At 44.6% G+C, this 22,352-nt stretch overlaps 1 protein-coding gene across 4 annotated transcripts in view; it reads left to right on the top strand.

Moving 5' to 3' along the window:
• Positions 1-22,352, top strand: part of GRID2 (glutamate ionotropic receptor delta type subunit 2) — a 1,314,711-nt gene that overhangs the window by 1,083,702 nt on the left and 208,657 nt on the right. For all 4 annotated transcript variants that reach the window (XM_055138199.1, XM_055138197.1, XM_055138198.1 and 1 more), the window contains one exon: positions 99-294. In XM_055138199.1, the coding sequence (XP_054994174.1) occupies positions 99-294 (196 nt within the window). The remainder of the gene's footprint in view (positions 1-98; positions 295-22,352) is intronic.

Raw genomic sequence — 22,352 nt, forward strand, 5'->3', positions numbered from 1 at the left:
CCAATTGACGTTGTATTTTCCCTGTTTTGCTCTTCAGACATTCCATTTCCTGCCGAACCCATCCAGTCCCCCTAACGCTCTTCTGTCTGAACGGCTAGGTCTCTGCAGGACCTGTCCAAGCAGACGGACATCCCCTACGGCACCGTGCTGGACTCGGCGGTGTACGAGCACGTGCGGGTCAAGGGCATGAACCCCTTCGAGCGGGACAGCATGTACGCCCAGATGTGGCGGATGATCAGCCGCAGCAACGGGTCCGAGAACAACGTGCTGGAGTCGCAGGCGGCCATCCAGAAGGTACAGTCCGAGTTGCCTTAATCAGGCCCTCCCGTCTCCCATGACGACATTTCCAGTAGCTTTGGTTTCCAGGTAGTGACTGGCTCTTTTCTTTAAAGGCGACCAAGAATTTCCAGCTAAAATGCTGTGGATTAAACAGGGTATTTTGCTGACTCGAGTAAGCCAGTGGAGATAACTCAAGGTCCTCTCTGGTGGGTTAATTTCCAATCACATTGTTAGGAAGAAGAAGTAGATACTTGTTCAGAACAGAATCAAAGACATGTTTTAGTTTGGAACAGGATCGAACACACAGGAAGTCCCAGAATACTTGGACAGACTCATTCCAAAGCCCACTGGATTAGCCAGCTATTCCAAGCAGCTCAGGGCACTTACTCCTCTGTCAGTAGAGACAGCCTCGTCTCTCCGTGTGATTCCCCAGAGACGTGTAGCTCTCTGGGAGCCAGCTCATGGTCAACAAGAGGAAGTGCCTCCAGTGGTCTCTTTCCAAAACAGAAAATATCCTAATGTTATTTTTGTTGAACTATCTTTTAGAAACAACCTTACAAAAAAAAAAAACTTAGAAGTCCTGAGGTAAAAATATGAAGCTATGCTTTATTTTTAATTCTACACTGTAGTCTACAAACATGTATCCAGAAGCAAGTCTTGATTTGTCAGGCACCTTAGTCAGAATAAATCTCAGCCTACCATGTTGAAGAATATCTTTGGTAACTAGAAAAATTGGAGTGCTTATATTTGGTGAGAGATAAGAACTGGAACTAAAATATCTAATCAGTGTAAAATGCTAAGCAAATGGGCTGTGGAAGGGCAGTCGTGGAGGATTTGGGTCCCTGTGGTGGTGAAGGTACCATAAATTTGTACATGAAAACATAAAAGTTACACCAATGTAATCTAAGCTACTATATGTGTGTATCTGTGTATACCATCAAGTGAAATGATTACGATTTTGATGAATGATTGAAAAATAGCCTGTTATAAAGATCAAAGATGTGATTTATTTATATGTCTATATTTAATATAGACACTGAAGAGATAAACTGCCTGGGGGAAAACTCAAGTGCCCAGAGTCAGGTTATTGGATATATAAGTTGTGGTATGTCTACATAGTAGGCTACTCCTCAGCTGTTTGAGAAGATGAGGTCTTGCTTTTGGTACAATATGGACAGAAGTGGAGGGTCAGAGTAAGCAAAGTGACAGGGAGACATGTAGTAGATGATTCCACTCTAGACAGAAAATAAAGAAAACAATCAAGTGGGGGACAGTTCTCAGTTATCTGAGGGAAGGCAGGGGCACGGGCTTGGAAGAAGGTCCTAAACACAGCGGCAGAAGGTCATTGCCACTTTGGTGGTCAGTAAGAATGATGAGGTAATTGCGCACCTGAGACATTAACTCTTGCAAGCTAATTTTTCCCAATAAAGTCAGTACATATATTCTGCCTGACCAGGATGTGAGCTGCAGTAGCTGCGGGATAGACTGACGGGGTTTAGGACCTGGAAACTGGTGCCAGCCCTCCCAGCAGACATGAGTGACCAGGCGGGGCCCTGCTTGGGGACCAGGACAAGACAAAACACGAAACAGCTCGGGATCTCTGAACACACAAGGCACAGGGCTGTCACACCGCTGGCCAAAGTGCCCACGTGTTGGCATCATTCATTCTTTACCAGGTGACCCCAGTAGACACGATTCGCCTCACTCTAGCACTTCGTGATCTTCCACTCCCAGCGGTCAGAGCTTTAGGTGGGTTCAGTGATCGCGCCGTGAGAGGACCCTATCCCAGCCCGTGGGTGCAGGATGGGTGACGTCATTCCCAGCTGCTCGACAGGACGACTGGAACGCCTGGGACTGGGCGGGTTTGGGGAAGGGTCTTATTTTAAAATATTTCCTTAGTCAAATAATCGTATATTCATCATTATCATTATCATCTCATTGATCGTCAATTTTCTCAAGCGGTCTCAGTAACGTCTCCATTTGTCCTAGCCCTGAGATTTTAGCAGTCTCTCTTTACTCGTCCTTCCCAATGGTGCATTGGAGGCTCTTTCAGGGTCAGGGGAATGAGACCCATCATTGTTACTGGTTTTGGCATATGAATATGCCACGGGGAGCTTGCCAGGCTCTGCCGTGTAGGCAGGAAACTCTCGGTAGCTTGCCAGGTTCTCTGAGAGGGAGAACTAGGCTATACGATGTCACTTCTGGGAGATACATCACTACCATATAAAATGAAGGTAACAGTTTTCAAAAGGAATTAAATGAAAACAAAAAATATAACATTTATTAGTACTTATTTTGTAAAATAGTTATGCTTGTATCTTAAACACTCACTAAATCACATACACTATCCTTTAAAAAATTAAGATATTAATAGAAATTCTGAGTAAAGATTAAAAAAACCTTTTTTTGAATCACCATGAAATATAAAGTTACAAGTTGTACATGACATGAGTTTCAGCCATACAGTGTTCGGCCACCCTTGGCTTCACCAGTGCCCACGACTCGTGTCCCACCTGTCCCCCAGCCTGCCTCTAAGGCCGCCACTCTTGTCCTTTCTCTTTCCCCCTAGGCACTGTGGCTTGAAACCCTGGTCATGCACATCACTTTACCTCCTTTATTTTATTTATTCATTTATTTATTATTTTTATTTTTTATTTATTTTTAATTTTTTATTAGTGAATTACCGTGAGGTACAATTACAAACTTATGAACTTTCATGTTTGCACTTCAGTCATACAGTGATTGTTTACATCCCTCCACCAGTCGTATATTGGTATTGAAAATTAAAATTCGTCTTGTTGAAATACTGTCTCAGAAAGCAAGGAGAAGCCTGAAACCGTATTATTCCTGGGTGGCCACAGACACTTCAACTTGAGATACAATATTTGAGGTCCAGTAACAAACAAAGCAAACTATAAGTTCTTTTCTTGGGGCTGGAGCACAGCGGGTAGGGCGCTTTCCTTGCATGCGGCTGACCCGGATATGATTCCCAGCATCCCATATGGTCCCCTGAGCACCTCCAGGAGTAACTCTTAAGTGCAGAGCCTGGAATAACCCCTGTGCATCGACGGGTGTGACCCAAAAGGCCAAAAAAAAAAAGTTTTTTTTTTTCTATGTATACCCAGATTTCTAAAAACTAAAGTGGAAATAATAAAGTCACGTCCTGCACACAAGAATGACACCACTCACCCACCCCAACAGAGCACAGGCTTTTGAAAATTGCCTTTTAAAAAAACAGTAATTTAATCTGTGACGACAGCCAGACCTTCTTCCTTCTAACTAGCTACAGATCAAGAGATGAATTCCAATTCATCTATTCCCTCACTTATTCACCAACCAGCAAACATTTCTCAGTGGTCTCCGAGTACTGCAAACCGTGCGTGGGCACCGTGGCCGCAGGGGTGGGTTTGTCCCACGGGCGCGGGGGAGCAGTAGAGTACAGCGGGTGGGCTCTCCTGGTGGTGGAGGGTGCCAGGTGAGAGCGAACAGGAAAAAGGCACCTACTCGCCTGGGCGGTAAGTCTATCCAGATGAGCAGAGGTTTCTCGGGGGAAATAAGGCCAACCTTACAATACGCAGGATTTAATTAGGTACGAGAGAGAAAGAAATGGCACAGGATGGGGAGAACCATCCTAAGTCAAAGCGTGGAGGTGAGCACCACAGTAGGTGTGAGAATCAAAATGCAAGTTAGCACTAGCTGTCACACGTTCGCATTAGGGTGAGAGCAGTAGTACAGCGGGTACGGCACTTGCCTTGCATGGGGCCACCTCAAGTCCTATCCATGGCATCCCATATGGTCCCCGGAGCACTGCCAGGAGTTAATTCCTGAGTGGACAGCCTGCAGTAACCCTGAGTGTTACTAGGCGTGGCGCCCAAACAAAAATGGAATAAAAAGATGTTTGCAATTACCAGGGTTTCTAGAGAAACAGAACCAATATGCCATAAATCACATCTATAAAAATAATTTACTATTATTGAAAATAATTTCCTTTAAATAAACCTGTGTACGTGTGTAGGTATAGATGTATATGTGCATAGAAATGAATTAGAGATATATGTGAGATATTTTACTCTGGTCAGGTAATCCCGGACACGGGGAAGTCCTATAATTTCTCTCTCTGAACTGGAGACCAGAGAAAGTAAATGGTGTAAATCCCTGTGTGGGTCCGGGCAGGGCCTGAGACTATACATTCCTGTCGGGTGGTGTAAAAAACCTAAAGCTCGCCGAGGGGCGAGTGCACTCTCGGGATCTCCGGGCGGCTCTGTCTCACCGCCTGCGTTCGGTGCCCTGGAACCGCAATGTGTGAACTGGATCGTGACAACCGGTGGTCAAGGAAAGGCAAAGGAAGAATGAGGACCAAGCTGGTTGCTGATTAGTTTATTTTGTTCTCGCTCCCTGCTTCTCTCCTGGCTCTGGATCTCTTGATCTGGCCCCCGTGGATCTCGCCCCCCAACCCACTCTTCCAGCCTAGTTAAATCTCCACAGCATGAGGGGGTTGGGGCGTACACATAGGTATGGTCACCATCAATAGGGTTGAGGTTCTTTTCCCTTTGGGGATGCTTCTCCTAGGACTTAATTCTCTTTCAGCAGGAGGATCCACCCAAGGGCGGAGTCCCATGAGTGTGTTTCTGTTCTCCTCAGCCAACAAACATACAAGAATTCATAATATTAATCATTTTGTATGGACACAATAAGAGATGCATTAAGGCTTATGGAATTGCTCTCCTGGGGCCATCTCAATCTCAGACTACAGTGCTCAGGCCAGATCAGTCTTTCCTATCCCTAGCAGGGTCCTAGTCTCATCATTACTTTTGGATCATGACAGTATTTGTCTATGATCAAGTTCTTAACTTATAGTTAAGAATTAGGCACTTTGGCCAGGCCCATCTCGATGCCAGGGTAGCACATAACTCACCACTTGCCCTGGATCCTTCCCGTCCCTCGTCGGGACCCTGCTTTGGGGGTGCTAGGAACTGAGGGCAACTGAGGCTTAAGTGGAGAAAGCAGATGCCCGGGAGGGAATAATATTCGAGGCCAATTAAATCCCAAATTACAAAAGCATAATATTGTCTTCTCGTGTCCATACAAAAAGGACATTGCTTTAAAGTAAATTATTCAAAAGGCACAAGAAGAGGAGAAAGGCAATATTAACTTATATAACATAAATTCAGTATCCTAGGAAGGTCTGACCTTACAAATTAGCAGAGTCAGATTAAGGGAAAGCCGCAGATTAACTCTTTTGGGGAAGAGAGCATGGAGAAGTGATTATAGCTAAACAAAGGGATGGGAGAGATTCGGGAACACCTTGATGGGTGTGACTGGGGTAAGCCTAAACTCCGGGGAAAACCGGGACAAGCTACTTGTGGCAAGCAGGGAGAGGACAAAGTAATGTCATCCTACAGGGTGGGAAGTGAGTCTGTGCTGACCAGACGGGGCACAGCGGTGCGAGGTGGGAGGGTGGTGGAGAATCAAGCGTTCCTCCAGCTTTTCACTCAAAACTGACACCGAGAGCATCCAGCGACACCCACTGGCATCCAGCGACTCGGGGACATCCAGAAATGACATTCACCAATATACAGGCACCAGCGGCCCAAATAACATTAATGACCACCAGAGAAAAGTGAAGTGAAGGGGCTGAGTGTGTCCCCTGGCCCGTGTGTCAAGAACGCTGAAGGGTTACAGATCACCGGAACCTCGTCATCGGGTCGATAGAGCTGAGCTGTGAAGGAAACCCGGGCATGAATAACCAATTGCTCTGAAAGAAGTGCCCCGAGTCATAACGGAGATGCAGCCTTGGACCTCTGCTTCCTCCCGCATCTGTACAGTGGTGGGAACCGAGCAGCTTCTGGAGTTTTCTGGACCTGAGATTCAGGAGACTCTTGAACCTGTTTGTCAGCCCTTGACGGCGCCCCCTGAGAGAAAGGCCTCTTCCACACAGCTGCGGAGGCTGGCGAGGGCCACTCACAACACTTCCCAAACCCAAAAATTTATACTTCTAAATTTTTCTACTGGAAAGTAAAAAAATAAAGCTACTATAACTTTAAGATTAATTCACTCTAGCTTTTACGCTAAAGTTCATCTAACCAAGAATAATAGAGATGATGATTCTCTTCTATAGTTAATAGGTTTAACTGTGCACAGTATTTTTTTTTCCTTTTTTGACTTTTTTTAAGAGGAGGGGATTGGGCCACCCCCAGCAGTACTCAGGGCTTACTCCTGACTCCGCTTACACCTGGCCCTGGCCATATGCGATGCCAGGGATTATCCTGGGGACAATATGCAGCGCCAGGAATTAAATCAGGGTTGGCCTCAAGAAAAGTATGTCCTTGGTCTCTACCCTTTCTCTTCTCTAGCGTTTTACTTTTTAGTAATATAACATCCTTTTGCCTTTCTGCCTTTCCAGTGTCTGGATAAGCTTATTTCAAGTTATATCTCATGCATCTTTGTAAATCCTTTTAATACTTTCAAAATATTTTATTGAAGTAGTGAAAAAATTGAATGTTATTAATAATATTCCTAAAGCAGCTATGATTAACATTTACTTTTATATAATTTTTGGCTTTTATAAACATAGTCTTAAAATGTGGGATTCTGGGTTAAAAGGCATATGCATTTGCAAATTTAGTGATTACTTTGAAAGTGGTCTGAAACAATTGTACTACTTTATACTTTTATTCCTAGAAGTTCTGTTTTACAACTTTCTTTCCTGAAGCTGCTGAAATTAAATACTCTTTAATTTCTCCATTTTTTCCCAAATGGTCAGTGAAAAATTTCTCATTTTTTATTTTTACTCTGCTTTATTTTGTTTCATTTTGGCCACTCCTAGCTGTGCTCAAAGCTTACTCATGGTTCTGTGCTCAGAGATCACTCCTGGAGGGACTCAAAGAACACATGTGACTATTTAGTTCTTGGAATCAAGACCACATAGACACTCTAAGAAGCTGCCCTTTATTTTTACTTTCTGGATGCTTTTGGGAGAAACATTATTTTAGAAACTCATTACTTGGGGGATTGACATCTACATCTTGCTACATTATTTTGCTTCTCTTTAACACTCCTTCTAAAATAATTGATAATATTTCTTTTCCTGGCTCTACCTCTAACCCTTCAAGTTTTTCTATTTCTATCCATGTCCACATATGCCTTACACTGAGATAAGCAGATGTACTGGCAATCAGTGCACGAGTCCATCAATCCCTACCATCACTCCACGCACAAGTGTACACTTCCTAGGACTTGTACTTTCAAGACTAGCCTAGGACTAGGACTAGGGCTTTCAAGAGCAGCATTCGCTCTGGGGGAAGAAAAAGGCTGGGGGGAAGGTAAATGGGTTTGCAAATATGCTTCTAAGCTCTATACTGTTTGCACTCTTTGTTTATCCTAAAGCTCTTTAGAATTTTGTATGATCGTGTTCCTTTGTAAAGATAGGCTGGGGGGGTCTCCGTTTGGGGATCAATTTTCCATGCACATTTTCTAATGTGGAAATTGCACGTTTATGCTCGTCTATTTCTTCTCATTATATATAACTATAGATCTTTCATACATAGCTTGAATTTATATTGCACAAATTTTTTTCTTTCTCAGTAGAGAAATTAGGAGCCAAAATAGATTTCATATTCATTCTTTTAGTTCAAATCTCCTGGAATATCTTCAAAGACCATCCCTCTTCTCCCACTCTAATTTATCTCTTCAGTCTTCCACAATTTTTCTCTCTCCGTTGCTAAATTCAGTTCTTCTGCTCTCTTCTAAATGCCATGATTTCTCACATATCTGCTTCTGTTATGTTTCTAAGGTCAATTGCTGTCTTGGACACTGCAGCTCATGATTATCCCTAAGTCTTCTTAGTTTCTTATTAAATGTCTATAGATCTATTGCTTTCATTGTTTTAATCCTTATGTTTTATAAAAATAAAACTCCAGTTTATCTGGGTACATAATTAAATAAAACTTCAATGCTCTGATGGTGTCCTGAGGCAGTAGATGTTAATGAATATAAAGCCGTACTTGTGTTTGGTAGAAAACATCTTATCTTTTCCACTTTCTCTTTATTTTTTCATTACACATAATATTCATGATCACAAAAATCCCGTTAATCACCGATTTCTTGAGCAGGCTCAGTAACCTCTCATTTCATAGCTTCCCTGAGATCTTAGAAGTCTATCTCGACTCAGCCCTCCCAAGGATGTCCCACTGGGAGCTCTTTCAGGGTCAGGGGAATGAGATCCAGATTGTTACTGGCTTTAGCATATGAATACACCATGGGAAGCTTGCACGGCTGTCCCATGTGGGCAGGAAACTCTCATAAGCTTGCCAGTTTCTCCCAGAGGGAGAAGTAGGCTACAAGATATCGCGTGGCTTCATGGCGATATCTTTTAAGTCTCTCTCTGGATCTTGGCCGCTGATGGGATTACACACACCTGGGTTCCCCTGCCGGTACCTTCATGCGTGAGGCCTGTCCAAACGTGTGGAGAGGGGCCTCCAGCATGGCTGTAGCTAGGTTCCGGTGGTCTTCGGCCGCCGGGAGCTCTGCTCGGGGTGGGGAGGGAAGCTGGAGCCCATCCAGACAAGAGACTCTCTGCCACACATACTATTAGCTACTGGAATTTAAAATTGCAAAATTGGGAGGTTTAAGGGGGAATTTTTTCTTGTTTTGGAAATTGGGAGGTGGGCACCCCCGGCAGTGCTCAGGGCTTACTCTGTCTCCGCACTCAGGAATCACTCCTGGCGGGCTCAGGGGTCCACATAAAATGCCAGAGATCGAGCCAGGTGTGCTGTACTATATCCAGCTCCAAATCATGCTTTTTAAAGACTGTTTCAAATGATATCACTTCTCTTTTTTTTCTCACAAGGAATTTTTTATAATGTAATCTGATTGTAACATACTAATAGCTTTCATATGAGATATTTATTTGGATTATAAAATACAGATAATGTAAAATTACTACCTTAATCATCTATAATATAATTTGATGCCATGAAATAAAACCACATTGTTGGACAATAACAATTCATACAGAAGATGATTTTCTTGTTAGTAATGCTAAAATTTTCTGTTAAACAACATGTCCCCATTCCGTCCTGCCTGGAGCCTTTCTTTTTCTTCCTCTCCCTCTTCCCTACTCTCCGGTGGAAACCTCCCATGTACTTTGTGTTTACTAATCTGAATATGTTGCCCTCTGTAACCAGAGTCATGCAGAATCAGGGATCGCCTTGGAGTGGCAGAACATCCTCAGGCTTCATCCACATTGTAATATGTATCAGGATTTTCTTTCTTTTTAAAGATAGATAATGTTTATATGTGTATATATATACATATACACATATATATATCACATATTACTTCTCCATTCACTGTCACACATGGGGTTTCCTCTCTCTTTTGGCTACTAATAATAAAATTGCTATGACCATGATTATACAAACATGCATGAATCCATATTTCAGTTATTCCACACGTATGTGCAGGAGTGGAAGTGCTGGCTCATATGCTAGCTTTATTTTTAATCATCCGAGGATCACATATTTTTCACAGCCACAGCACCATTTTCTGTTTCACCCAGGTTCCAATTTCCCACATCATTTATTCTTTTTTTCGATAATGACCAACCTGAGGGGCATGAGGAAAAGGTAAATCTGAGCCTGAAGTTAATGGGTTTTAGAGGCATTATTTTCAGTAAAAGCCTTGAATCTCTGTAACCTTATCATTTTCCCAATAGAAATAGGATGGTTCTCAACTAGTCAGATGAAGCCCGAATTCCTGAGATATGTGATTTATTCCAAATCACCAAAAAAAAAAAAGTTTCACCAAATGTGATTCTTAAAGATATCAAGACATCAGAGGCAGGTGATGTAACAACGGGCACACAGCAAGTGAGACAAATCAAATAGAGGAGAGTCATGTGTGGTTAAAACATGCGTGATTCGCCCTCAACCCGCCCCCCGAGCCATCTTGTCCCACCCAGCAGTGAAGAATCTGGGCCGGCGGGCACCACAAGCCAGAGAATGCTCTGGGCCCCAGACCGGGCCAACAATACCAGGGTGCCAGGCGGAGAAGGTGCAGAGCCCCCACCTTCTCCAGATGGAGTCCCGGCGACACTGAGCTTCTACAAACACGGCTCTGGTATGTGGGACTGAGGACCTTTCCTGACATACAAAAGGCCGCTCAGGAATGGCTCCCCCACCCCTGAGCAGCCACTGTCCCAGAGGCCCACAAACCAACCTCGGAACCCAGCGGCTGCTGGCAGAAGTGCTCCTGGACTGTGAACTCAGCCACGGCCCCGTGCAACCCCGGGAGGGGAAGGGTTTTTGTCCCCTCGGCCTTTGCCCCTTAGAGCAGCATGGCGACCCCCACCTTTCTGAGCCAACTGGACAGAGAGGTAGGAGCTTGCAGTGATGGGGCGAGCGGGAAATCTTGTGATGGGGGGGGGGAACCAGCCCTGCTCCTCACCCACCAAGTGGCCACCCACGAACGGCTCCTCAACTCCTGAACGGTATGATCCCAGAGGCACACAAACCAATCTCAGAATGCAGCGGCTGCTGGCAGAAATACCTCTGGACTTAATCACTAAAACACCAGAATCCAAACTGGGCGGCCACTTTTGCAACCGTGCAACATCATATGCTCTTTGTTATCAGCAATAGAAAACAAATGATCTAATGATGCCATTTCGACAGGACTGATTGTTGGGGGAATAACTCCAAATAATAATAGTGGGTTTTCTGTCGAAAATTGAATGTAATCAAAGTAAAGAGAGAGTAAAGTGAAAATCATCTGCCACACAGGCAGGGGGAAAGTGGGAGGGGGGTATGCTGGGGTTCTTGGTGGTGGAACATGTGCACTGGTGAAGGGATGGGTGTTTGATCATTATATGACTGAGACTTGATCCTGAAAGCTTTGTAACTGTTCTCACGGTGATTCAATTTAAAGAAAAAAATGCCTGATTGAAATTTTTGATCTATATCTCTGTTACTACTGTAATAATTCTAACTCTGTTAGAATTCATCACAGACAAATCTGAAAGGGAGTGCAGAGATCTCTTTGTTTAATCATTTTACTTGCATTTGAAGAAAAATATATAAGAAAAGATGAAGTGAGTTATCTAAGATCACTGCTGTTAATGTCAAAATTATGGCTACTCCCTCTTCACTTAAGTTCTGGTCATCTGTTCTTTTGTCTATCACTGTCACGGTATCATTGTCATCCATCCCATTGTTCATCGATTTACTGGAGTGGGTGCCAGTAATGTCTCCATTCCTCCCAGCCCTGAGATTTTAGCAGCCTCTCCTTACTCATCTTTCCTAATGATTGGAGGCTCTTTCAGGTTCAGGGGAACGAGACCTATCATTATTGTTTTTGGCATATTGAATAAGCCACTGGGAGATTGTCAGGCTCTGCCTTGGTTCTTTTATCTACAATTTAAAAATTAAAATCTCATATTAACTGGTATAAGTGAAGCAGAAACAATGGTGGAAGGAAGCAGACACGATGGAAAGATTGGTGTTGAATTACTATTCGCCTAAAACCCAACTATGAGTAACTTTGTAAATCATGGCTCTTTAATAAAAATTTACAAGACAAAACTAGAGTCTCAAATTTCCTCCCAGAAGAAACTGAAATACACATCACAGTTTGAGTGATGCTTAAGTTGTAAAATATTCTAGGAATTCCCCGTAGAGACTTCACAAAATGTTTGTTCCTCAGCTCCTGCGTGGGTGTGGGAAACCACACGCTAACAAGCCTGCGGGTTATCCTCACAGCTAGAAAATCTGACAATCAGGGGTTGGGACTCGAATTGAGTTCAATTCTATTACCTTCCATGCAGAAGCTCTAGTATTTCAGATAATCTAAAATCATGTAGCCCCTTAATTCACTGTATGACTGTAGCACTGTCCTCCTGTTGCTCATCGATTTGCTCCAGCGGGCACCAGTAACATCTCCATTGTGAGACTTGTTGTTACTGTTTTTGGCATATCGAATATGCCACGGAGAGCTTGCCAGGCTCTGCCGTGTGGGCGGGATACTCTCGGTAGCTTGCCAGGCTCTCCAAGAGGGGTGAAGGAATCAAACCTAGGTTGGCCACTTGCAAGGCAAACGCCCTACCTGCTGTGCTATGGCTCCAGCCCTAGCCCCTTAACTAATACATTTTTTTCATGTACATACATGATTCGTTTTAAAGTTCCAACATGAAGGACTGAACCTTAGCCCTCTGCGAGCCTTCCCTGCAGCTTCTCAGAGTAGAGGCTGAGTGAGGGGCGGGTCTCGTGGCGACTGTCACTTCTCCCTGGGACAGAATTTCTATTCAGGACCATCAGTGTTTGCTTGCTGCGAGGAACCACCCGGATGGCCCGCCAGCCCTGCAGCCACTGGTCTGACACTGCGCTAATCATCTTCCTTCCAAGTAGATGCTCATCTCGCTGAGCTTTATTTCTGCTGAACAGCACCAATGCCCTCCCCCGCCATCCTGGCTAGAAACGGAGGAGTCACTTTTATTGCTCTCATCTTTCTTACCCGCGCCAATTAATCGCTTTAACTGCCCAGCCTGCCCCTGCAGAGTCTCCTCTGTTTATCCCGCCTTTCCCTCGCCACGGCTAATTTTGTAATTCATGTCGCTGTTGCTGCCCTCCTGAACTATAGACATAACTAACGGATGGGCCTCTCCCGCCGCCTGCTCTCCCCTCGGCTTGGTGAGGAGAGGCCATCTTTGCCCACAGCCTTGACGTGTGTACCCGAGTGCAGTGATTCTTACCCTAGCGTGACGAGGTCTTTCAAACCTGGTACTGTCCTTCCTTCCAGCTTCCATTTGTCCACTCACTGTTTTCTTTGCAAAATATTTATTGAGTTTCTGTTCTGGACTAAGGATTCATCCCCACATATTCTTTTGTTTTTCACATATCATATATTAGGCTAACACTAAGTTTCTGCCTTTCTCTTACACCCTTGACTCTGTGATAGATCAGCGCTGCTCATTTCCTCCCTGAAATCTGAATTTTCTTTTGAAATCTGCTCCACCCACTTCCTTCTTTCTCTGCCCATGGCCATTTGAAGATGTGCCTCAGTTGCTTCTACAGTCTAGTTTATACTCTCTTTCATTTATTTTAATCTACATAAACCACGATTTTGATACATTTCTAGGGCTTAAATTTATTAAATAACAAAGATTCAATATTAAAATCAATAAGTATAAAATAACTCTTATGTGAAAAATTATTGCATCTACCCAAGGGGTTGTTAAGTCCTTGTCTAAGAATTTACTCTGCTGTGTGTTGCTAGTGGAGCCTTCTGCATTGCTGTTTTCCTTTGTCGAGTTTAGCTGGCTTCTACGTTACTTTTCCACCTAATTTGGTGCGCTCCTACTGAAGGTCAATACTGAGCAATTAGGAGTTGCCCAGAGAATTTAGGACCTGTGGTCTGGGCCAGTGAGCTGACGTGGCAGCAGATAAGGAGTGGACAAGGTTTTGGAGGCTTGGAGGGAGGCTTCCTGCCACGTCCCCCCACACCACACTCCAAGGAGGCCCTAGACTGGGCGCCGGAGTACCCAAAACTGTTCGCAGTTTGGGCTTTTCTGCAGAGACTCTTTGTGAAGCAGCTGGGTGTTGGGCTCAGACGGGTGTGGGTGCTGCTGCCGGGGCTTTGACTGGGCAGGAACGTTCATGGACTTGTAGCGCAGGGGTCGTCCTTATTACCCACTTGGCAGTTGGAATTAAAGAACACGCAACGGCTACAGAGGCATGCGGTGCAGTGATGGGTCCAGGCGAGTCCTGGGCCAGGTGCGTCCTGTGAACCGTTCATGGTGTAGGAACTGCTACCCAAACCTCGGTCCAGTGTTGGGGGCACCTTCTCGCTGAGACCTGCCTCACCATCTTCGTAAGCATGACGACCCCACCCATATACACCGCCCCCTGCTTCCCGACTTCCCCATGGCGCACACAACCATCTAATATAGAGTTACTGACATACTTCTCCTATTAACCGTATTCCTGAAATAAGCGCATGCGTCATTAATGCAGGGAATTTTGTCTTTTTTCCTCACTGGTGTTGATCAACGGGGGCTGGAGCAAAAGCATAGTGGGTAGGGCGTTTGCCTTGCACGCGGCTGACCCGGTTTGATTCCCAGCATCCATATGGTCCCCCGAGCACCATTAGGAGTGATTCCTGAGTGCATGAGCCAGGAGTAACCCCTGTGCAATGCCAGGTGTGACTCAAAAAAGCAAAGAAAAAAAAAAGCAAATGTTGATCAAAAAAAAGTTTTGGCCAAAGATATGAGAAATTATCATACAGAACTGAACTGGCCAAAGCAATTAGCTACTAAGATTTTTTTAATATGAGAAGAAATAACCTTGGCAAAACGTTACATATAAACATTGTGTGTGTGTGTGTGTGCATGCGTATGTTTCAATGGCTAAATTTCAGGATTGAAATTATGCAGTTCTGGAAAGGTAATGTTTATAGCATTTATCAATGTTTGTTACTCAATAAAGTAGTTATCATACTTAAGAGACTTAACATACTTAAATGTTACTTGGAACATTTCACGAATCACGAATCACGAAATTCTATTGATCGTCAAGTGGCTCGAGTCATCTTAGTAAACTCTATGTTCATCCTATCCCTGAGATTTTCGCAGCCTCTCTCTTCTCGGCCTTCCCAACGATGCTGCATTGGATGCTCTTTCAGGGTCAGGGGAATGAGATCCAGCTGGTTACTGGCTTTGGCATATGGACACACCATGGGGAGCTTGCGAGGCTGTCCCGTGTGGGCAGGAAGCTCCCAGCAGCTTGCGAGTCTCTCAAGCTTCTGGGAGCTTGCTTTTTTGTCTCTGGATGTTGGCCTTTTGGGTGCTCCCCACTGAAATTGTTGCTGTGAACTAAGTTTGTTCCGGTGCTAGCAACCTGAGAAGGTGGCACACACCAAAAAGCTGAGTGACCACAAGAAGCAAAGATTTTTGTTTGTCTTCTGGGGTTGGGTGCTGTTTGGGCCACACCCACCGTGCTCGGGGGCTGTGCCCAGCTTTGTGCTCCAGGAGCCCAGTGGAGGGCAAGAGAACAAGGCGGGCACCAGCGAGAGCGGCTAATCCACTCCCGGACGGGTTCCCTGAGGCGAGCTTCCAGCATCACTGCAAATGCAGAGTTCTGATTTTCTCTAGACCAAGACAAAGGGAATATTCTCACCGTTCTTAGCCATCCGCATGCAGACAAGTTTTCTGGGTTTTAATATTGAATTCAGCTTTTAATTTCTTTGCACCAGCTTTCCTTTGACCAAGAAGTTTTCCCATTAAATGGGTATCTCAGACGATATCAATAGCTTTAATATTTTGATGAGAACTTTGGCTGGCAGCTTCCGTGCCTCAAGAATATTGCAGAATAAATAATCAGATTATTCTGTTTACTTCCTGGCATCTGAGACAACGAGATAGCATTTCAGTCTAAATTCAGGCCAACTGTGAGCTGCCTAGATAGGCAGCAAGACGTTTTGACAAAGAAAGACAGGACACAGTATCCAGAAATAATTTCTGAATAATGAATTCAAAATGAGATTGTTATAACCACAACCAGTGGGGAATGTTGAGAAAGTCACAATTATTTTTTGTACTTGTTTCCGTGATTAGGTGTGTCTTCCGGTTGGATTTTATAGAAGGATCCCTATGGACCATGACTTTGGGAACTTCGGGAAGAAACTAGTTTTTGATTAAATACTCAAAGAATGTAACCCCCCCCCCCGCCCAAAAAGGATCTAAAAACAATAAAATGAGAAAGACCCTCAGGAGTAATAAACTTCTATGATATGTTGAAATATCTTCTCTCAGTCTCATAAATTCACTCATTTCAGTATTGAACATTTCAAATATTTTTTATTCCAGGTTCACTCGTTTCAGCATTGAACAATTCAATTATTTTTGTTTGTTTTCACCTTTTGGAATGCACCCAAAGGTGCTCAGGGCTTAGTCCAGGCTCTAGGCTCAAGGATCACTCCTGGGTTCTGGGGACCATGGGTGGGGCTAGGGATGCAACCCGGGTCAGCCAAGTGCAAAGCAAACGAATGCCCTACCCACTGTGCTACCAGTCCAGTCCTTGGACAATCTCGTTTTCAGGTGGCTTTCTCATTCTATAGGGAAGTCTGTGCTCGCCAGTCACCAGTCCAATATTCCCAGACACCTTTTAAACAAGCTTTGCCCGTCAGGGGTTTCATATCAACGGCAGAGACTTTCTCGATTATGCATGTCTTTGATTCTCAGACACAATGCTTTCTGAAAATTTAATTTCTTCTGAATTCACTGTTCTGTTGGTCTTTTGTGAATTATCATCCCAAATTTAGACACAATATTCCAAGTACGTTGGTCTGACCGATGCAACCTCGTATCATGATACCTCCCAAACCACCCGCGGGGCCGGAGCGAGAGTGTGTCCTCTGTGCTTGTAAGTGTGCATGAGGCCAGACAAGGTTCGAAGCCTGAGCACTGCATTCGTCCCCACCAGGAGTGACCCCTCGGTGCAGAGCCATGAGTAAGCCCGGGGCAGGTGTGACCCAAAACCGCAAAGCATAACAAAGCAGAAAACAAAGATGGATTGTATTTTTAAGGAATTTTTATCCCTGTTAAGAAAAATAGTGTAGACAAATGCTGTGATGGATGATGAAAAATGGTAATTACCACTTAAGAAAGGCTAAGATTAAGTTACATGGGAATTGGTAAAAGAAAATACAATTTATTTTTATTTTAATATTTTCAGAATTAAATCTAGCATAGACACATTCCCTATTGTTTGGCTTCTGTAAGCTAAAACTGGCCAAAAGGCAAATCAGGATTTCATTCACAAATTATATTTGACTGAGTAAAAATTGCAAAAAGACACCTGCAGAATTGATTCCTTTTGTCACTATTTCATCTTGTTTTCACATTAATTTTATGTTCAATATTTAAAAAGTTGAAGCCTTATTTCTTTTTTATTTCTTTCTTTTTATATTTGGACTGGAGCAATAGCACAGAGGGTAGGGTGTTTGCCTTGCACTCAGCCAACCCGGGTTCGATTCCTCCGTCCCTCTCGGAGAGCCTGGCAAGCTACCAAGAATATCTTGCCTGCACAGTAGAGCCTGGCAAGCTACCCATGGTGTATTTGACATGCCAAAAACAGTAACAAGTCTCACAATGGGGACATTACTGGTGCCCGCTCAAGCAAATCAATGAACAATGGGACAACAGTGCTACGGTGCTATTTTATTTATTTTTTTAATTTTTTTATTTATTTTATTTATTATTTTTTTAATAGTGGATCATTGTGAGGTACAGTTACAGACTTACAAACTTCCGTGTTTGCGTTTCAGTCATACAATGACCGAGTACCCATCCCTCTACCATTGCCCATTCTCCACCACCAATGATCCCAGTATCCCTCCCCCCACCTTTATTCTGTATATAGTTTCAGAGTACACTAAAACTTTGTCTTTCAGAGAGGTGAAGAATTTTTGATTTGTAAAATATAAGTTTCTGCATTTCACTGGCAAAGAAAATGAGGCCCTATGTCATAAGCTTATTAGCATTTATATCACTGAAGATGCTGCATTGGCATTTACAATTCCATCAAGAGAATTTATTCACGTTTTACATGCTGCTCATAACATCATTTAAACTTCCCGAAGCCTGAGTGGAAGGCGCATGAAGACCGGTGAGAAAAGGAATATGTTTCCTAGCTCGGAAATGTCACGGAGAGCCAGTGGGAGGAGGCTTCCGGCTGACTCAGTGAAATGAAAACAGGTTATTAGGAGGAAGAAGGGAGACAGTGAAAGCCCCAAAGACGTTCAGTGCTTAAGGACAACAATGCCAGTCTAGTTTTTGTTCGAAGAGTGCGGAAATTTTCTGGAGAGTTTAGAATTATAACAGTTAACAACGTGATTCTAATGGTCATCCAAAAAACACCCATAAGGCAATCCTTGAAGTGTAGGGCCTCGAGCTTTTAGAGATAAGCACTTTCCTATTCTATAGAAAAAGTGGTGCATGCATGCACGCGCGCGCACACACACACACACGTTAACAATAACTCAAATGGGAAAATGGTAGTTTTCCTTCTGACATTGTTCCATTTTATTTTTAAAATTCTGCCAAAGACTCCCATGTTTTCTCAAGTACTCTGTGACAATGTGCAGGCCTTCATGGCATTTACATGCAGTCTTGCTGGTGCAGCCTTTTGAGCTACTCTTGTTTCCATCACGCTCTAGTCAAGGAGGTTTCTGGCAGTGCTGTCTGTGTGATGTTCTACAGTCGGAAAGACCAAGTGACAAGACTTTCAAATGTTAGCTTTTAAAGTTAATTGTGTATCCCGTGACTCCGGTTATATAGAATCATACAGTAGCAAGGGCTCAAAACGAGCTGGTGCCATTCTGACGTCTCACTGTGGGAGCATTTTGAGAATTAGGTATGGGAAATTTGGAGGCACCATTTCATAGGAGCTGCGGGCTTCAGCTCGTGCGGTGAGAAGGCACTGCAGACACTGGCCCAGACCGGGAGTGCTGGATCACGGGCCCGACGAGGCTTTCTGAGCAGAGGACAGGTCAGAGCTGCATTCCGGAAAACAGGAGTAAGAAGCCAGTGGAGAACTGAGCCAGAGTCTCTCGCCTGCAAGGCTGAGACAGGGAAAGACTTGTCTGCTCGGGCTGGGACAGAAGCCAGAGACAGCAGAGTGATGTGCAGTGACATCAGGAGACGTGAGTCGGGCAGAGCCCAGTAGGGAGTTTGTATCTTATTCAAGGAAAAAAGGAGAAATTCCTCATAGTATAAGGGAGCAGCTTCCCACTATTCCGTGACAGACAGTTCTGCACATCTCCCCACTCTTCAGAGCCAACGTTGACACGCCTGTAGTTTAAATTGCCTTGAAATTAACTATTGTGTAGAATTTACATCTATGCCAATTACACATGAACACATCTGAACAAATGTAAACTATAGATTTACCCATGTGGTATTTACCTATCTAATGGTGGTCACACAATTACTTATATATAGAAAAACTAATTGGGTTCTAAACTACTTCTAGGTGTGTGATGCCCTATGATGCTATTTTTAAGAGGGTCTTGCAACGAAACAATTATATAAAGAAGTATTTCCCTTGAAGGTCCTCAGTAGATATCAAGCAAACATTGTTATGGAGAAAACATGCAGCCAATGGACACGTAAAAATATCTCATCAGTTGGTTCTGGATCGATAGTACAGTGTGTAGCGTGTTTGCCTTGCATTTGGCTGACCCTAGATCTGTCCCCAACATCCCGGATGGTTCCCGGAGCACTACCAGGAGTGAATCCTGTGTGAAGAGCCAGAAGAAAGCCCCAAGCACTGCCAGGTGTAGCCCAAAAGCAAAAAAAAAAAAAAAAAAAGCAAAACAAAAAGATCACATCATTCACTTGTTATTTGGAAAACAAATAAAAACCACAATGAGATATCAGCTCAACCCTGTGAGAAATGGCTGGATACAAAAGGCAAGAAATAATTAACTAGAATTTGAAGGAATGGGAGGTCTTATATCATGTGAGTGGGAATGAAATTAAAGGAGTCCGTTGTAGCAAACAATGTGGTGATTCATTGCAAGTCAACAATAAAATGCTCATTTAATCCAATTATACCATCTCTGGGTAGTTATTAAAGAATACATAAAGAATGATTCAAAAATATGTAATTTTCTGTGGCATTTCTACAATATTCACAATAGTTGAGAGTTGAAAACAACCCACGTTCCTATGGATATTCAGATAAAGAAAATGTGCTATATATACAAATAAAATTCTACTTGGGTGTAGAAGGAAAGATGAAATCTTATGCACGTGACAGCCTTGATGGATAATGCTGGGATTATGTTATGTGAAATAAGTCAGATGGAGAAAGACAAATACTGTGTGATTTCATATCTTTCGCATGTGTTAGATAAGGAAACAAAACAAAACAAACCCTTTGGCCCTGATAACAGGATGATGGAAACCAGAGAAGAAAGGCAACGGCAGTTAAAAAGAAAAAAAGTTGTAAAGGGTCAGCTGTGTGTTGTTGAGCGGAAACTAGATTTTCAGCGGTCATCACATATAGCATAGACAGATATTAAAATATAAAGTTGTATGCCTGATACAATATATAAAACAATGCAAAAGGTATCAGCACAACTTAGAAAAACAAGTTTTCTTAAAGGAATAAAACCATACGATATCTGAGAGCAATGGTTAAGAATCTTCAAATTCAAAAGGGCACCTGGAGCAGGAGAGAGAACGGTAGGAAGGGCGCTTGCCTTGCACACGGCAGACCCGGGTTGGGCCCCAGCACCCCGTATGGTCCCCGAGCCCCCAAAGGATCCCTGAGTACAGAGCCAAAGTGAGCCCTGAGCACCTCTGGGTGCATCCCCTCCCCAAAGGAAGAAGCAGGAGGGGGCAGGGGAAACGCTGTGAGCTATTACATCAGAATGCTTGCGTTTAATTCAGGGTGTGTTTGAGGGATAGAAGTAACAGTGAATAGTAAATCACACGTAAGGGGTGAAAGAAAGTCAGGGAATGAAGGGGGAGATTCTGAGAGAAAAATGAGGCAGTTCTGTGAGGGGTGACGCAAACTCCCGCTCGTCAGTCGAGGGGCTAACTAGAGCTCGGGCGTGTCCAGCCCTGGCCAGTGAATCTTGAGTGACTGGAACAGTGAGTTGGCTGGCCTAGGTGACTCTCCCTCAGCCGGGGGTAGGGTGGAGCCCCCGCCACTGACCATCCCACCGCTCACCTCCTGACACGTGTCTCAGAGCGAGCACCGGCTCGGGGTCACTGCACGCGCTGAGGGCCAGCCGGGTGCCCGCCCCGCCTGAGGGTCGCGACGTCTGGGCCTGGGCTCCAGAGCCACCAGCGAGGCAGGCCCAAGCTCGGAGCGTCCTTGGCCTGCCGGGTCTGGGAGGCAGAGCCGAGACCGCGACTGACACAGTCTTACCTCACGGCCACTCGCCGACCCCCCAGGCCCCTGGAGTCTGGGTCGGTCCCTCGGGCCCGTAATGCAGCTGTCTGAGACGACTCCGCCGGGCGTCATCAGCACCGCCGGGCTCTCGCTGCACAGGGACGCCTGCATTGATTTGGAGGGAAAAGGGATAGTTTGTTTTTTCATTTTGAAAACGGGAGGAAAATTCAAGATCTGGTAGACTTTTCTGCACCTGAAAGTACCAGTGCAGCAGACACTTCGGAAAGGGAAGAGCCAGCTGTCAGAGGGAGTGAGCTAGTCCACAAGGACATGCATATTTCAAGCCTCTTTCCAAAAAACCTCACCGAGCCACCGTGAGATACACAGTTTTCATGATTTGGGTCTCAGTCTTGCAGTCTTCTGACACCTGTCCCTTCACCAGTGTACATTTCCACCACCAGTGTCCCCGGTTTCCCTCCTGCCACCCCCTAGCCTGCCTCTATGTCTCTCTCTCTCCTCTCTCTCCTCTCTCACTCTCCTCTCTCCTATCTCTCCTTTCTCTCCTCTCCTCTCTCTCTCCCCTCTCTCCTTTCTCTCTCCCCTCTCTCTCCTCTCTCTCTCCCCTCTCTCTGCTCTCTCTCCTCTCTCTGCTCTCTCCTCTCTCCTTTCTCTCTCTCCCCTCTCCCTCTCTCTCCCCTCTCTCTCCTTTCTCTCTCTCCTCTCTCTCTCCTCTCTCTGCTCTCTCCTCTCTCCCTTCTCTCTCCTTTCTCTCTCTCCTCTCTCTGCTCTCTCTCCTCTCTCTCTCCTTTCTGTCTCTCCCTCTCTCTCTCCCTCTCTCTCTCCCTCTCTCCCTCTCTCCCTTTTTCCCTCTCTCTCCCTCTCTCCCTCTCTCCCTTTTTCCCTCTCTCCCTCTCCCCCCTTTGGCATTTGCATACAGGTACTGAGAGGTCATCCTGTCTGCTGCTTTATCAGCCCTGACTTCTTGTCCAGAGTGAACCTCTCCCAGTATCGTTGCCGCAGTGGTCCCTTCCCCACACTGCCCTCCCCTTCCAGCACTGTGGCGAGCTTCCATCCTGGAAAGCACTTCAAATCTGGTAGACCTTGAATGGGAAATCATTGAAAAGGAAATACGTAACATGAAGTTGATTCCCAAGAGAAGCAGTAAATTTCCTTCTTGAC

This window comes from Sorex araneus, chromosome 5 (assembly GCF_027595985.1).
Source record: "Sorex araneus isolate mSorAra2 chromosome 5, mSorAra2.pri, whole genome shotgun sequence".
NCBI lineage: Eukaryota > Metazoa > Chordata > Mammalia > Eulipotyphla > Soricidae > Sorex > Sorex araneus.